Source organism: Schistocerca piceifrons, chromosome 1 (genome assembly GCF_021461385.2).
Source record: "Schistocerca piceifrons isolate TAMUIC-IGC-003096 chromosome 1, iqSchPice1.1, whole genome shotgun sequence".
NCBI classification, from domain to species: Eukaryota; Metazoa; Arthropoda; class Insecta; order Orthoptera; family Acrididae; genus Schistocerca; species Schistocerca piceifrons.
In genome coordinates this window covers 957,207,070-957,225,156 of record NC_060138.1, presented here as the reverse complement: position 1 = coordinate 957,225,156, position 18,087 = coordinate 957,207,070, and the positions used below count along the sequence as shown (strand labels likewise).

The 18,087-nt window shown below is 42.5% G+C and overlaps 1 protein-coding gene across 1 annotated transcript in view; it reads right to left on the bottom strand.

Annotated features, from left to right (window-relative positions):
- LOC124776806 (discoidin domain-containing receptor tyrosine kinase B-like) overlaps positions 1 to 18,087 on the bottom strand; it is a 458,663-nt gene that overhangs the window by 63,768 nt on the left and 376,808 nt on the right. Inside the window, exons 7-10 of the mRNA XM_047251959.1 lie at positions 16,215 to 16,422; positions 16,007 to 16,114; positions 12,837 to 13,033; positions 6,356 to 6,491 (exon numbers count right to left, since the gene is read on the bottom strand). Of these exons, the coding sequence (XP_047107915.1) occupies positions 6,356 to 6,491; positions 12,837 to 13,033; positions 16,007 to 16,114; positions 16,215 to 16,422 (649 nt within the window). The remainder of the gene's footprint in view (positions 1 to 6,355; positions 6,492 to 12,836; positions 13,034 to 16,006; positions 16,115 to 16,214; positions 16,423 to 18,087) is intronic.

Sequence of the window (18,087 nt, the reverse complement as noted above, 5' to 3'; positions counted from 1 at the left end):
CTGATAAATATTGCATTCTTTCATGTAAGTTTAAGTAAATGACTGTAACATTAAAGGAAACAGTTGCTACGCTGTAATGAATGAACAAACACCCCCTTCCTAATAAATACGCGCGAATGGAATAAGAAAAGAGAAAAGTATAGAGTATTTGATAAGTCTTTCCCTATTCCAAAATTACTGTAATAATAGACAGGTTTTAAAAAGGACATGCTAATGCTTCTATGAACAAACACTCTTTTCCGCCTATAATGTTTGAAACAAGTGCGAATAACGTATTACATCAACATACGCCATATCACTGTACTATGTGACGAAGTAAACTGCTAATAGCCATATTAATCGACTTTCAAAGAGGCTCGACAACGCAGAGAATCTACTGCTCACAGTCATTTCTGCTCTCTGACGTGTAATTATGAGGAACTTTTCGCTTTTGGCAGGGATAAAGAAAAGAGTAGGTGTGGGGGGGGGGGGGGGGGGGGGAATTGTGCATTATGAACTGGGAAAAGGAAATACAACCTAAATGATGGAATAGCTAATATCAAAGGCTTTCATAAAAGGTTATAATTTCATTAGAGAAAATATTTAGATTTGCAGCCGAAATGATCAGCGAAATGGAACTGTTGTGATAGAGTCGTTAAATAGTGCATCCGTGAATCGAACAAGATGGAACAACAAGCGAACTGCATTAGTGCAACTAGTTTTTGTGGCGGTCAGTTGCAAGATTGGAAACACGTAAATAGTTATAAATGTCTAAATCGTCTGTGGTGGGTGGATGTTTAGTACGATACACTAGATTTAAAAATACTCCAGGTAAAAATAGTCAGGATTTCGATAAACTACATGGGTGGCAACATATGCTACATGTTATACAAATGCCAAAGATACTGATATTTTGTAGAATAGATCGTACATTCTCTACAACGGACAGCAGCCTCTTCCTTATTTGAATGTCTTGTTTTCGGTACCTAACCAGTTCAAGATACAACCTCTTTTTTTTCTACACTTCTCCTACACTTCATGTTCGTTACCATATCCATTTTATCCTTAGACATTCTTGAATTTTTCTCCTTTAATTTTTAACCGAAAGACAAAATTTTACTACTCGTTGTTTAAATGAATTCGTTTAGTGTCCTAATGAATAGATGTTCGTTTATAATGCTGTTATTTCTGATTCACACAAATCTACTGTAACCTTTCAGCACTGCTCCCTGAATCCTAATGTCTTATTTATTTACGAGCTATGATTCACTCCAATAAGATTGTGTGACTGAGCTTTTGTCAGACGAAGATCTATTCGCCTCGGTTTTAGTGTCTGTTTACAGCCCCACCTAGACTTTCATCTGTATTCTTATTCTGTGCGTGTTTAATGTCACATCTTGCATCGTGTTTGAAATCTTTATTTTCAATTTGCCCTGTTCATACGTTGACGTTAAAATAATACTGCATTGCAATATCTCTAATTCTTGACTTCCTCCTAAGGACATGACATGTGTTAAAATGATCAGAAGTTACACAACAGCTTTACTTGGCTCTTTCATTGCAAATTTAAGTTGTAATAATTCAGTATTTAAATCGATGACGAAGATTGTATCTTCGTCCAAGCTTGCCGCTCCAATATATTTGGGCCGGCCGAAGTGGCCGTGCGGTTAAAGGCGCTGCAGTCTGGAACCGCAAGACCGCTACGGTCGCAGGTTCGGATCCTGCCTCGGGCATGGATGTTTTTGATGTCCTTAGGTTAGTTAGGTTTAACTAGTTCTAAGTTCTAGGGGACTAATGACCTGAGCAGTTGAGTCCCATAGTGCTCAGAGCCATTTGAACCATTTTGAACCAATATATTTAGTGAAAAGCGTACCAGACACAAATAATCGCTTCTGCTTCCTGCTACTGAGAATATGCTCTAAAGGAATCAATTGAGACTGGACTATCTGATAATAATATTAATAGGGATAAGGGTTTCCGTTTAAGTAAGTTCACATTTTATCTGATATTAAACAACAACGGTCTTCATTTCGACCAGCAGATTCTTTCAATTAGTGTTCCACTAGCGATACATTGATTTCCCTATTTCTTCACGCCATTTTTCTACTATGAAGACTATTCGGAACGCAAGATCCTACCGATAGCGAAATTTAAACTATAGTAAAAATCTGACGAAGCTTTGCAGAGGTATGTTGGACAGCGTCTCTAGCATGCCTGTGGATCGCGTCACGTCGCTCTTTTCAGTTCTGAGCCCACAATGACCAGAGCAATAGTGTCTCCACCCCCCCCCCCCCCCCCAAATTACGAGCGCCTCTGACTGTCTTGCTTGATTTCATGCAACCCCTACATAACGTAACTGTCTTGTAGTTCCTTCTTCATGACTGTTCTTCTTGGGCGCACGCTGCACAGATGAAGGGGACGCTCCTGCAGCGTTTTCGGTGGGAAGTGTTTGGTCACAACCCGGACTCGGCTCGCTCTGGTTTTCATTCTTTTCACATGAACCACTGGCTATGGAGAAACTTTTTGGCATACACAACAGCTGAAAATCAGCGTAGAGAATTGGCGAAAAGCACAGGCGGCTGCCCGCTATGACAATGGTACTGGAATGTTGGTATAATGCTATGACAAATATCTCAGTCGGAGTGACGGCTATGTAGAGAAGTGACTGGAAGATGTAGATAACTTTTGCAAATAAATCATTTTTTTATTTTTGCTGTGGCCCCCATTACGCGACCGATCATACGTTACTTTACGAACAGCCTTCGTCCTTCACTTGCGCAGGAGGACAGCACCACTGCTGCTTGGAACGCGAAGTGGGCCGGCACAGAGTAGAAGGAGCTGCTGATTCTGTTGGAAACTCAGTTCCGACGATATTGTGCATCAGCACACTTAGCTGACGATAGCGGTCAATTGGTCTGTTGAAACGTAGTGTCAAGTTATTAATATTATCTGGCAGCATCCCTGAGTAAAGTGTCATCAGGTGTGACAAGCTGTCTGAATCAAGTGATATAAACCGTCAATCCATAAAGTTTAGACGCTGGGTTAATGAAAATAAAAGTTAGGTTGGTTGTTTTAAGTCTTCAAATGTTCTGCATAGTCTCCCCCCCCCCCCCCCCCCAATTGTCCGCCTGCTTAGTTGAATGGTAACGTGCTTACCTTCCTTGCCCGGTTTCGATTCCCTTCTGGATTGGAGATGTTCTCCGCTAGTGGACTGGGTGTTGTGTAGTCCTCACCATCATTTAATCCTCATCACCGACACGCGAGTCACCCAATGTGGCATCGACTGCAATAAGACTTGCACTCGGCGGCCGAACTTCCCCATTCATGCCCACCCCCCCAACCCCCCAATTATATGCAATGAACACAACGTTGGTAGGACCATAAGGATCTGGCACAAAAGCCTTTCTTTGGAATGATGTTCAGCTCGAAGGTCACATTCGCATCTTCGTTGGACATATCTTCTTAGGACTTACCGAAACATAGGAGATTCATTCTTCACTTTGACGTTTTGCGATAGGTTGGTATTAATAAAACAAAGTCCTATAAGCCATGACGATTTTTTCCAAGAAAGATTTGTCTACGTTTTACATTTCAGTGAAGACGCGGCAGATGTAAGCGGTTCTTTTCTCCTTTCCGAGTCAAAGTGCGTGAGACAAACTTCGCACACATTTTTCTCTTCTTCAAAACGTTCTGGTGGTTCTTTTGGACACTTGATGTAGAGTTGTTCAGTTTGTTGCTCCGTTGTGATTTGTGATATAACAACCTTGACACACTGCAGGAGCAAATTCACTACGTAACACTGTCTGTTCACAACTGACTTGTCGAATGCACATCCGTCCTTTACAATTGTTAGTTCAGGTGCCACCGTTGTTACTGCGCTGACGTCTCTTACACTGATTATCCAAAACATTACGACCACCTGCTTAATAGCTTGTTTGACCGGCTGTGGAACGATATACTTCACTGATTCTGCGTATCAGGAATCCGACAGTTTGTTGGTTGGCATTATACGTCTACGCACAGGTCACGCACTTCCCGTAAATAACAGTCCGCTGATTTTAGTACGCGTTGGTGGCGCCCCATAGCGATCCATGTGGGTCCATAGGGTTTAGACGAGGCGAATGTATTAGCTGAGACATCAACGTTATTTCACTATAACTCTCCCGAAAGAACTGCAGCACGTATCTGGTTCCAAGGCACGGACGATTATACTGCTGAAAGTATAAGACATCCAGCACGAAGGGATGTAGGTGGTCCGCAGCTGTCAGTTTTCAATTACTACCACAAGTCCCGCTGAAGCGCAGGAAAATGTCTCCCATAGCATTAAACAGCTCCCCGAGCCCCGTTCGCCTCGATGACGGCGTTTGTGGAGACGACCATCGACAAAGTGTTGGAAAAACGTGGTTTACCCGAAGAGACGACATTTTTCTACTGATCGACGGTCGAATCCCAATGGTACTGTTCCCACTGCTATTTTAAATGACAACTTTGTTGGGTCAACATGTGAACACGTAGGAGTGGTCTACTGCGATGCTCCACGTTCATCAGAGTACGATGAACGGTGAACTCCAAAACACTTGTGCATGCACCAGCATTGCGCTCTTTCGGCAGAGGTGGCACACATCTATAACTCCCACACTTTTCATAGTGGACAAGCCTCCAAACCCCACATTCTGTGAAGAATCATGAAACCGTTTAGCACCTAGTGGTAGTTTCACTGTCCTTCTACCTCTTTCCGGAGATGCATACTAAAGTAGCGCGAGAAGATTCGACCAGCTTCGCCGTTTTCGAGGTACTCGTTCGCAGGCTCTGCATAGTAATAATTTGCCCTTCTCAAAGTCACTTATCTCATTGGGTATAGCCATCTGCAGCTCATATCTTCGCTAGGGTGATTTCCCGGCCGTGTCTGCTTCGCTTACATACTTTTGTTACCGTGACATGAGCACGCAATGGCACCAGACGGCGTCCAACTTCACGGTGGGCAGTGGTCATAATGTTTTGGCTTATCGATGTTTACGCCAGGAATAAAATCACTTTCTAACTTTTTGAACGGGCGGTGTATCCAAGGATTTAGGAATGGAAGTGTTACTGAACTTTATAAAAGTACAGATAAAAATCGGTGGGTCATCGCAATAATTTTTTATAGAATTTACAGTGGTACTAACAAGGGAACCTCGCCATCGCACTCCCCTCAGATTTAGTTATAAATTGGCACAGTGTATAGGCCCTGAAAAACTGAATACATATCAATCGAGAAAACAGGAAGAAGTTGTGTGGAACTATGAAAAAAATAAGCAAAATATACAAACTGAGTAGTCCATGCGCAAGATATGCAACATCAAGGATAATGTAAGCTCAGGAGTGCCGTGGTCCTGTGGTTAGCGTGAGAAGTCTTCCCCCGAGTGAAAAGTTTAATTTTTATTTTCAGACTATTATCAAAGTACTCACACACAATCTACTTCGCTCTCCAAAATTCCAGGAAATGTTCAGATTTGCTTGGACATATGCAGGATTTCACGGTCTACACACGGAAAAATTTGAAAACATTAAAAATATATGTTTTGACAGAGCACAGGGAAAACTGTGCGACTGTGAAACTGTTGCATTCATTTGATGCAGTTTATGTGACAAACTCTTATGTTTTCATCACTTTTTTGGGAGTGTTTATCACATCCACAAGAAAACCTAAATCAGGCAAGGTAGAAGAATCTTTTTACCCATTCGCCAAGTGTACAAGTTAGGTGTGTCGACAACATATTCCTGTCATGTGACGCACGTGCCGTCACCAGTGTCGTATAGAATATATCAGACGTGTATTCCTGTGGAGGAATCGGTTGTCCTATGACCTTGCGATCATATGTTTTCGGTTCCCATTGTAGTGCGCGTCATTTCGTCTACTAATCGCACGGTTTTGCGGCGCGGTCGCTAAATACAGACACACAGCATATTAGAGTGAACAGAAACGTCAATGAACGAACGGACAGATCATGACTTTGCGAAAATAAAGAAAGTAAACTTTTTATTCGAGGGAAGACTTGATCCAAGGACCTCTCGTTCCGCAGCTGCTCACGCTAACCACGGGACCACGGCGCTCCTGAGCTCATATTATCCTTAATGTTGGCTATCTAGCGCATGGACTATTCAGTTAGTATATTTTTCTTAATTTTTTCATAGTTCCACACAACTTCTTCCTGTTTTCTCGATTGATCTGTGTTCAGTTTTTCAAGGCCTATCCACTGTGTCAGCTTATAACTAAATCTGAAGGGTGTGCGATGGGGAGGTTCCCTTGTAAGTCGTTAGAGGAACACTTTGCATTGTCCTTGGGTGAGGATGATGCTGTTTTTCGAAATCAGGCGGCCAGTAGTTGTGTACTTACCGGCGTGCGAGCGCAGCGTGGAGTAGCGGCTGCGGCTGGAGGTGTCCGGTGTGACGGACGGCACGTCTGGGCTGTGCTGCGCGTCTCGCGGAAGGACTGCGCTGCTCGCCACCGGCGTCAGGCTCAGCAGCAGGTCCTGCGGGCAGGCGGGCGGCGCCCACGCTATAGGCAACACTGCGCGCTGTGTCACACTGCTGCATACTCACTTGTCAGCCCGACGGACAAATACTGAGTCACTGTATGAACTACAGGGTGGCGCAGCACGAAATGTGTTACCATTTTGATTTTGGATACAAACTTTATTGTCAATACAATCTGAAAGGAACATATGCTACAATGAAGAGCCGTCCATGTAGATTTGTTCTAACTGAGCACATGCTCAATATGTCCACCATTTCGTTTCCTAACTTCCTTCGAACGAACACTGAAGTTAGTGATTACCCTACGGCAGATGTCTTACGTAATTTCACTGCAAGCATGAAGAATAAGTCTTCTGAGCTCCATTAAATCACGTGGACGTTTCGGGAAATTTTTTCCTTTAAGTACCCCCAAAGAAAAAAGTCACGTGCATTGAGGTTTGGACTGCTGGGGGGCCAATTTTGTCCGTCATTGAAGCGACCTGGAAACCTGAGTGAAACGATCCGCATGTCGAAATGCTCGAGCAAAAACTCCAACACAGTGTTTGCAGTATGTGGACTAGCTCCATCCTGCATGAACCACCTCGTGTTAGAGGGGAAGGCAGTAGCAAGAAGCTGTGGAATGAAGCTATTGCGAAGCATGCTCAAATAACGCTCGCTGTTCACAGTTTCTTCAAAGAAAAAGGGTCCAATTAGTCCGTGACTGGAAATTGCTGCCCACGCTGTAATCCTCGGAGCATAATTTTGTCGTTCATGAACCACTTGTGGGTTTTCAGTGGCCCAAATGCGCATATTTTGTTCGTTAACCACACCGTCTAAATAAAAATGCGCCTCGTCTAAAAACCAAACGCTGTTGAGAGTTTCTTCCTATCCTCCGCCCACTGAGCGAACAGTAATCTCTGCTGCTTGTGTTCTTCAGTGAGCTTCCGTGCACAGGTCATCTTGCATGGGTACATATGGAGGTCACTTTTAAGAATGCGTTGAACGGAGCGTATGGATATTCCCAGTTGCACTGCAGCCTTTCTACACGATTTCCCGGGACTTCTCTGTACAGCAACTCGTACCGCTTCAATATTCTCCGGCGAACATACAGGCTTAAGCCGAGGTCGCTTCGCTTCCAATATTGTTCCTTCCTGTACAAATTTATCGTACAACCTGTGGATGGTCTTCTTGCAAGGGACCCATCGTGTGTTAAACTGTTGTCGAAAACGCCTCTGAGTCACAACAAGGCTTTTCGTTTCATGAAAAAGTAACACAATCGTCGATCGTTGCTGTGTCGTCATCTTCCATTGTCAGCCATTGCTGCTTACTATTCTCCTAGCGGCAGTATCGTGAATTACACGTCATTTCGTAACTAATTTGTTTTTCCAAGCTCTGCTGGTAGTGCTGTAGAGATCCCAGCGGGATATCTAATGTGCGTCGTAAATTGTGATGGAAATAATTGGTAACACATTTCGCGCACAACCCTGTAGTTTCTCCAGGAGCAAAATCTCCAAGACTGGCTAAGTTTCACGGAAGCTCGAAATTTAGTGCGGACGTCAATGCGAGATGCTTTTAATAGGCTCCACAATGAAACATTGCCTCAAAATATGGTAGAAAACCCAAAGAGATTCTGGTCGTATGTAAAGTACACCAGTGGCAAAAAACAGTCAATACCGTTACTGCGCAATAGCGATGGAAATGTTACCGATTATGATCCCACTGAAGCGAAGTTACTAAATACAGTTTTCCGTAATTCCTTCACGAAAGAAGACGAAGTAAATATTCCAGAACCCGAACAGCTTTTAGCATGAGTGACGTAAAAGTAGATATCTCAGGTGTTGTGAAACAACTCAAATCACTTAAGAAAGGTAAGTCTTCCGGTCCAGATGGTATACCAATCAGGTTGCTTTCAGAGTATGCACACACAATAGCGCCTTTCTTAGCAATCATATCCAACCGCTCACCTGACGATAGTTCTGTTCCTAAAGACTGGAAAGTAGCACAGGTCACAGCAATATTCAAGAAACGAAATAGGAGTAACCCATTGAATTACAGGCTCATGTCACTGACCTAAATTTGCAGTAGGATTTTGGAGCATATACTGTAATCGAACATTACGAATCACCTCGAAGAAAATGACTGATTGATAAATAACCAACACGGTTTCAGAAAATATCGTCCTTGTGCAACACATCTAGCTCTTTATTCCCACGAAATTATGAGTGCTGTCGACAAGGGATCTCAGATCTATTTCACATTCCTAGACTTCCAGAATGCTTTTGATACCGTTCCTCACAAACGACTATTAATCAAATTGCGTGCATATGGAGTATCGTCTCAGTTGTGTGACGGGACTCGTGATTTCCTCTCAGAGAGGTCACAGTTCGTAGTGATAGATGGTAAATCATCGAGCAGAAGAGAAGTGATATCTGGCGTTCCGCAAGGTAGTGTCATAGGCCCTCTGCTGTTCCTGATTTACATAAATGATCTAGGTGATAATCTGAGGAGTCTCCTTAGATTGTTTGCAGATGACGCTGTAATTTACCGTCTAGTAAAATCATCAGACTATCCATTCCAATTACAAAATGATCTAGAGAGAATTTCTGTATGGTGCGACAAGTTGCAATTAGCACTAAACAAAGAGAAGTGCGATGTCGTCCACATGGGTACTAAAAGAAATCCGATAAATTTTGGGCATACAATAAATCGCACCAATCTTACGGCTGTCAATTCGACTAAATACCTGGGAATTACAATTATGAGCAACTTAAACTGGAAAGACCCCATAGATAATATTGTGGGGAGGGCGAAACAAAGACTGCGTTTTGTTGGCAGGACACTTAGAGGATGCGAAAAACCCACTAAAGAAACAGCCTGTCACTACGAATTGTGAGCTTTCTGAGAGGAAATCACGAACCCAGCCACACAACTGAGACGATACTACATATCCACGCAGTTTGACTAATAGTCGCTTTTGAGGAACGGTATCAAAAGCCTTTTGGAAATCTAGGTATATGAAATCGATCTGAGATCCCTTGACGACGCCATTCATTACTTCATGGGAATAAGGAGCTAGCTGTGTTGCACAAGAACGATATTTTCTGAATCCGTGTTGGTTATGTATCAATAAGTCATTTTATTCAGGATGATTCATAATGTTCGGGTACAGTATATGCTCCAAAATCCTACTGCAAATTTAGGTCAGTGATATGGGTCTGTAATTCAATGGGTTACTCCTATATTCTTTCTTGAATATTGGTGTGACCTGTGCTGGAATATTTCTGCGCGGTGTGGGATCCTTACGAGGTGGGATTGACAGACGACATCGAAAAAGTGCAAAGAAGGGCAGCTCGTTTCGAGTTATCGCGTAAGAGGGGTAAGTGTCACTGATATGATACGCGAGTTGGGATGGCAGTCACTGAAAAAAGGCGGTTTTCCTTGCGGCGAGATCTATTTACGAAATTTCAATCACCAACATTCTCTTCCGAATGCGAAAATATATTGTTGACACCCACCTACGTACGGAGAAATGATCATCATAATAAAATAAGAGAAATCAGAGCTCGAACGGAAAGATATAAGTGTTCCTTTTTCCCACGCGCCATTCGAGACAGGGATGGTAGAAAAGTAGTATGAAAATTGGTGGATGAACCCTCTGCCAGGCACTTAAGTGTGAATTGCAAAGTAACCATGTAGATGTAGATGTAGATGTAGAGCCATCACACATGGTGGAACTAAATGGTACTATCTTACCTGGACCCGGATGTTCGTGGGGACGGTCGGGGTAATTTTAGATGTGTAACACATGAGATAAATCAAATATGATGGAATAACTCGTGGGGTTGACAATGTTCGGCAGTACAAAATAGTGCGCTCCGTAGCTGTGTCGTTGTTTACTGTCCTACGACCGTACCGACACTGTTAGTCGTGCCTCCCTAGAAGGCATTCATGTTACAAATGTACCTGAAAGACGATCATCGAGCAAATGTACACTTGCAATATGTTTGTTCTCTTCCACATATCGCTTCGTTACGACAACTAAATGGTTGCATGATACCAGAACGAGTGCTCTACTGTGAAAAGCTTCCAGAGATCAGTTAGAGGGACATTGTGTGCCAGAAATATTTCTCAATCCTGCACATGTAGGTGCCCTACCGTACAGGGTGAAGATACGCCGTCAGTGATCAATATACCACCGGAAAGTGTTACCGACTACCAAAAGCTTCGTCCAAGTACGAATGTGAACGATATTTGATAGACATCAGTAAGAATTCGGTGAGACCTGTCTGTAGCACATCATCCATGCTTGAGGCTGTGTTTCGTTTATACGATTATTTTTAATTGCGCTAAACTGTCTTTTATAGCCCAGGTACGCACCTTTAATCACAGTGATTAAATTCTGACGATTATCGTTTCTCTCGTAATTCTAAAATGAACTGCAACACTAAAAGTCTTGCACTCATTGAAGATGATTCTGGGGTCTCATAGGATGCAATTGACATGCAGGAAAATGTTGATCTTGTTTTTCCAGTGTGTTTATCGAATTAGACAGAGGATATCTGTAATTTTCGTCAACAATTTGATTAAATATCACTTAAAGTTACATAAAAACGAATTCATTCTCACAACTGATTTTAGCCCCTGGGCCACTCTCAACAGATTAACAATTAATTACCTCGAAAGGCCGTATTGTAAGTCTGGCAGTTATAAATATTCAGGGAATATCAATACGACATTATCCGCAATGAATGTGTCAGTCAAACAGAGTGCGCTCTCTTTTTAAACTTCCAGGCAAATTAAAACTGCTGGCACTCCGGAACTCCAAACAGGAACTCCACCTGGTCTTCGGCAATGTTCTTACAGAATGAGTTATCTAGGCACAACCTACGACACGCCTGTCTTGTGGGACACAATGAATCTGGCGCGGTAGGCTGAATAGATGGTATTTTCAACACTTACCATAATTTTGAGGTTTGTGTCTGATTGTAAACAGTAATATCACATAAACAAGACACTATCTGCAAACGAAACTACCAATTTATTCAGGATACACTTACATCACATAGTGCAATAAAAAATTAGGATAGTGGCAAACCTCGTCATCCGTTCTCAAGAGAAAACTATACAAAAGAAACAGAAAACATTCTCAAGTAAGTTATTAGCGAATCTTTCTCACGACCACAATGCCAAGTGCAAAATATTACACAAAAATACAGTTGCACCAAACTAAGACACAAACTTTAATTGAAATTTATGGTGCAAATCAGCTCAGGTTTTCGGAAAAATAAATTCTCGCTCACTACTGTACGAATCAGCACAAGCTATAAGGTCGGTCGAAAGTATTCTCTTATCTAATACGTATTATTTAAGAGTTAAGAACATTATCATCACATTGTAGAATGACAAAATAAAATGACTAATTACCTTTGTGTAGAGTGGCTGCTGAAGTATACATCTTTGGCTGTATGACCTTCAGACAAAAAAGAAGAAAGTATGCCACTTGTACTCGGAAGTAAAGCAGAAAAATTCCCACTACAATTATCTTTCCCTAAGCGAATCATGAGGTCTTTTTGTTGTAAAGGTAACAGCGTTTCGGTCTTTACTTATTAGTCATCTGCCATTTACTGAGGTATCGATACTTACATTGAAGATGTGGATATGGAGACGAATAACCGTCTTTGGAGTAGCGGTATCTGTCGAAGAAATAACTCACTGATATATATGTATCAGTTTATTCAATGGTTGTGTTGGTTACATCATGCTTCTATCAGGAAAAGGTACACATCAGTTCATAGTTGCTTATCGAAAACAACTGAAGTGGTATCTGTCTGACATGGGTCATATCACGCTTTCTCCAAATAAATTAGGTAACTTGTTTATAAAAATTCAAATTAAACGTGTGTGACACTCATTAATCATGGCTAACTTTTCTGGTGTGATGTCACATCGCCTGACGACGTCAGTTACTAATAGATCTGCGTTTTCTCGCATCAGTGTTACCATATCTGCCTTAGTTTTCTGGGCAAGCTGTATATAGATTATAATACAAGGCGCAACGTGGCTGTTTTGGAATATACACTCGTAACACGTGAATCACTGAAAGTTCTTAATTAGTGTTGAAGATAAAAGCATATCACGTAAATACGAGTATTAAGGTAAGTCAGTACTCACCAATGCACTGTAATAAGGGAATTGTCCACACCATAAGGACTCGTACTTGTTGAAAATGTTTTTGCCCGAGCACACCCGACATGTAAAGATCTGTTGCAACAAGAGCCCGGAATGCGTTGGGTGGTAATAAATGAATGTAAGCTGCCACTTTGTGTGAATGTAAAATGGCGATATTAGCACTAACGGCTCACCTTCATGTTGAGGGTGACTCCGCTGAAGGGGTTCCTGAGCAGCGTGGGGGAGGAGCCGGCCTGCATCTTGTGCCTCCTGCTGAGCGCCAGGATCACCACGAAGACGACGAGCAGCAGCAGCATCACCGCCGTCAGCACGCCGATCACCACCTCCACGTGGCCTCCTTCGCCGACGTCCACCTCGGCTGTCACCGCGACTGTCAGATGCGACGCACAGTGATAAATGGCACTGCATCCGCGCCGGGGTCCATCAATAGCTTGTAAGCACGTCTACACGGCCATTAATCTTTTGCTGATATACATGACAGTATGTAAAACTGGTATGTAAAGCAACCTCTGCAATTCAGCATTATCTGCTTTCTCTCACGGACACAACAGCAGCGTACTGCGAAACGTAATTTTTTTTTTTTTTTTTCGATTCAGTTCGGTAATTTATAGGCAATAGTCCCAAACTCAGCGACCAGTGTATGGATGGTACGTATCCTACATAGGTTAACAAATACTGCTAATCTAATGTTATAGAAAATACCACAAGTTCCGGGTAATGAGATTGTGTGTTGCCAGAGTGCATTTCGGCTAATTTTCGAAAAACAATTAAGCTTGATGCATCCTGTTATAATTAGGATGACTTTTCTCGTTTGGAATACCGATTTCTGGCTGTGAACAAGTGGATTATGAAAACATCCGTGAATACACCTATGAAGGGGGATTTGAGCAGCTAAATGGAGAAAGGTTGTTTGGTAGGTGAAGAGAGCGAAAACGAGGCGATCGAGGAAACTATTATCACTCTCATCGAGACGTTGAAGTACGTATATTTGCTATTAGAGTATGCAGCGTATATGCAACCCTGCGACACTCCAATACTGGTCTATAAGCATCGACATGCAGGTAAGGGCTCAGTGTGGCCTTCGAAAGGGATCTTTTTTGATCGGCCCTTATAATACGAGAAGTTACAGTTTGTAACGTGACACCCAACACAGAAAAGCCGGCCGTTGTGGCCGTGCGGTTCTAGGTGCTTCAGTTTGGAACCGCGTGACTGCTACGGTCGAAGGTTCGAATCCTGCCTCGGGCATGGATGTGTGTGATGTCCTTAGGTTGGTTCGGTTTAAGTAGTTCTAAGTTCTAGGGGACTGATGACCTAAGAAGTTAAGTCCCATAGTGCTTAGAGCCAACCAAACATAGAAAAACATCTTCCCCATTAATATGGTTTAGAGCTGTAAGAAGCTCCACATCACAGGAAAATTTCACAGAAAACATAAACGATGCTATTGTCCGTTATTTGTAACATGTTATGTCTGCGACGGCCTGAAGACGATTACATGAAGAGAGTGGATAAACGTAATAATTAAATAAATAAATAAATACAGTGATTAAGAAGTGATGCAAAACAATTCAATTAAAATTAGTTCAACTGAGATGACTGTTTAATAATAAGATTTTTATCCATAAAACGCTAAGGATAACGAGTCCATATCTATCTCGTTTCATAGCACTTATTATTTAAAAGAATCTTTTGACTTCGCAACTGGTGTACATCACAGGATGTTTGCATTTTTGATGTCTGCCCAAGAACTTATCACACGTAAACGTGTATATACCTTTACTGCAGAAATTCATACGATACTACTTTTAATTTGTAGACCGGATGACATTTATATTCGTTATTAGAGGGACACTTTATTACTTTAATTTGTTTTCTTACTTCGTCTGCAAAAGAAATGATATTGCGGTAAATATAACCACTTATGACCTGCAACATAGCAAGAAAGATGCTATCATAATCCATGGTACGGTAATGTCCGACTATTAAAAAACATTTAATGGCATGCACCATCAAATTTCGGCGTACAACAGTGTAAATTTCACTTCTTCTTCTAATGTCATTCGCACACGTTCAGAGTGAGCCGAACGACTGATGCTACAGCATACGCTCCGTCCTTTCCAACCAGCGTATTGCTGCACTGCGCATGCGGCCACAAATACTCGAGCAACAGAGACGTATATCGGTGGCATATAAGTCTGCATGAATCCGTCGTTACAGGGAACGAGCCACACTGGAAAGTCAGTGTATCATTAAGAGCTGCGCTGTCGCAACTGCTTTGCAAGTTTATTAAAGAAATTGTCGGCTTCCATGACTTTTCCAAGCTGAAACTACTATCTTTAATTATTAAATTCTTCATCAAATTCTTGCAGCTGCTTCTTTCAGCATTAAGTCCAAAAAAGAAGGTTAAGTGGACACTAGAATTTCGACATTTTCGTACAGCATAGAGTGACCGATGTCGATGCGGTACTGTGCAAAGTCAATTTAATGGGCTGTAAGTACTAGGGGCACCTAAAGTGTTCCGTGCGGCTGTCACGAACTGCTCGAGTCGTCTGTTCGATGTATGAAAAATCGCACTGGAAGTGAATCTTGTAAACCGCATCCCTCCGGAGCATCGACTCATCTTTAACGGAACCCGAAATTGTTGCTTTGTTCGGAGGGGAGGGGGGGGGGGGGGGGGGAACGAAAAATCACTTTTACTTGGTGCTTCCTGACAATCCGCCACATTTTTGAAGATAGGCTTTCCACATATGGCACAAAAGACCTAGCTTTATATCTTTCTATTTCTTCGTCTGCATTCCTTAGGTCCATCTTCATTTTTATCGGTTGCCCTTTCCTATCTTGTGTGGGGGAATACTCACCAGCTTCTAAATCTCTAAGTGTAGAAGCTCATCCTGCAAACTGTTCTCGTCAGCAAAGACGTGTGCTCAGTGAACCAAAGTTCTGACAACACTCATTGTCTGGGAAGGGTGACGGCAGCTATTTGCAGGTAAATAGAACTCCACATGCTTGTCCCAAAGCGCCACCCTTTTTGCAGCTAACCAAAACATCTGGAAATGGAAGGCATCCTTCCATTTAGATTTACGTTGTACACTAGATTCGTCGGAGGATGGAATTTAGATGGTTTAAAAAAATATTGTAATTTATCTTTACCAAGGGACTACACCACATACATGGCCATTAGCACTCGTATCTGCAAACTACCTGATTCCAACGTCAGCCGAAATTTTAGAATAGCAGGTGGAGTTTATGCGGCTGCACGACCCAAATTTAATGGAGCAGTCATTGCACCGGAAAGGAATGAAGATTCACATAAAATTAATTACAAATTAAATATGAAAATACTTACTTGTTTCTATGTTGCTGACTGGCTCAACGACCTCTCTGGAATCCAAAACAATTTCCTCGTCGCCGTAATCGATATCGAGTTCCTCAGTGAAATTTCCGAACACTGGAACTATATAAAACGAAATCATTACAACGTGGTTGAATTTCAGTGTAACAGACTTCTATGCAATTATCCGAAGAAATAAAAATCGTCCACTCTGATTACCCACCAGATTCGAAAGAGACCTCGCTGATCATGATCCAGCGGGCGGCGAAGAAGAGTCGCAGCCGGACGAAGCGGCCGACGCGGCTGTGAAGCCGGATGGTGACGGTGCGCGCGTTCTCCAGCGCCAGGTCCGGCATGTACGTGAAGCTCAGCGGCCGCCCCGGGAACTCGGAGCCGCCGATGCTGAACGACACCAGTGCGCGGCCGAACACCTGCGGCATACCACGGTTCGGTGGCTGAGACATTCCTAATTGTGGTACTGTCACTTTGGTGCCTATGACTTTGTCGATGTGCTAAGCCATTCACTATCCGAAAAAGTTTGGTTGTAACAATAGAACTGAAAGGCTACAAAGAATTTAAAAAGTAAAGAATTTTTTAGTCAGTCTTATTTCTACTGTCCTGATGCACTATTACAGCTTATAATGTCTTGTTCTTGACATACGTGACACATATTTCATTTTCATTTATTCGTTTTACTAATTCAGTTCAAGAATGGTTCAAATGGCTCTGAGTACTATGGGACTTAACATCTATGGTCATCAGTCCCCTAGAACTTAGAACTACTTAAACGTAACTAACCTCAGGACATCACACAACACCCAGCCATCACGAGGCAGAGAAAATCCCTGACCCCGCCGGGAATCGAACCCGGGAACCCGGGCGCGGGAAGCGAGAACGTTACCGCACGACCACGAGCTGCGGGCACTAATTCAGTATTCATCCAACCCAATATAATTTCTATTCTATAAAACTTTCGAGGTTTTCGTTACCACTCCTTGACGTGCTCGCTGTTGGCGTTCGTCGCGGGATCTTCGACCTCGCTTATTTAGTGGCAGGAATAGCCCATGAATGTCTGGACCAATGGTAACCACTTGTATGTTAAACACCTAGAAGTGAGCGCAATTCCATACACTCACATATCTTTAGGTTGTACGTAAACGATTCAGTGGTAGACATTTGCCACTGACACAATGGTGACTCGACAGTAAAATGTTGTCCACCACATACTACCATGTAAGACAGTGTGTACAAGTTATAACTAAGGCATCTTTACAGGGGTTGAGGAATTGTAATGTGGAGCAAGACAGTTAAGTTTAGGACAGTAACACACGTATCGTAACGCAGCTAGACGCAAAATACCACAACATACGTAAAAAATTCTAGCATTTTCAGCGCCACCGAATAGAGCATTACGTACGTCATTCACCCACAAAGTAGTTTTAGAGGGTTTTCATTTGATTTTGTGATCTGTCCAGACAGGTTTGTACTTGTTTTGGTCTTATGTCAAAGCGGTAGGTGGATCAAAACAAAATGTCCAGACACTATGTGACCAAAATAGTACTGTAGCAGGGGATAACAGACTAAAGGCCGAAGTACTAAATGTCTTTTTCCAAAGCTGTTTCACAGAGGAAGACTGCACTGTAGTTCCTTCTCTAGACTGTCGCACAGATGACAAAATGGTAGATATCGAAATAGATGACAGAGGGATAGAAAAACAATTAAAATCGCTCAAAAGAGGAAAGGCCGCCGGACCTGATGGGATACCAGTTCGATTTTACACAGAGTACGCGAAGGAACTTGCCCCCCTTCTTGCAGCGGTGTACCGTAGGTCTCTAGAAGAGCGTAGCGATCCAAAAGATTGGAAAAGTTCACAGGTCATCCCCGTTTTCAAGAAGGGACGTAGAACAGATATGCAGAACTATATACGTATATCTCTAACGTCGATCAGTTGTAGAATTTTGGAACACGTATTATGTTCGAGTATAATGACTTTTCTGGAGACTAGAAATCTACTCTGTAGGAATCAGCATGGGTTTTGAGAAAGACGATCGTGTGAAGCCCACCTCGCGCTATTCGTCCACGAGACTCAGAGGGCC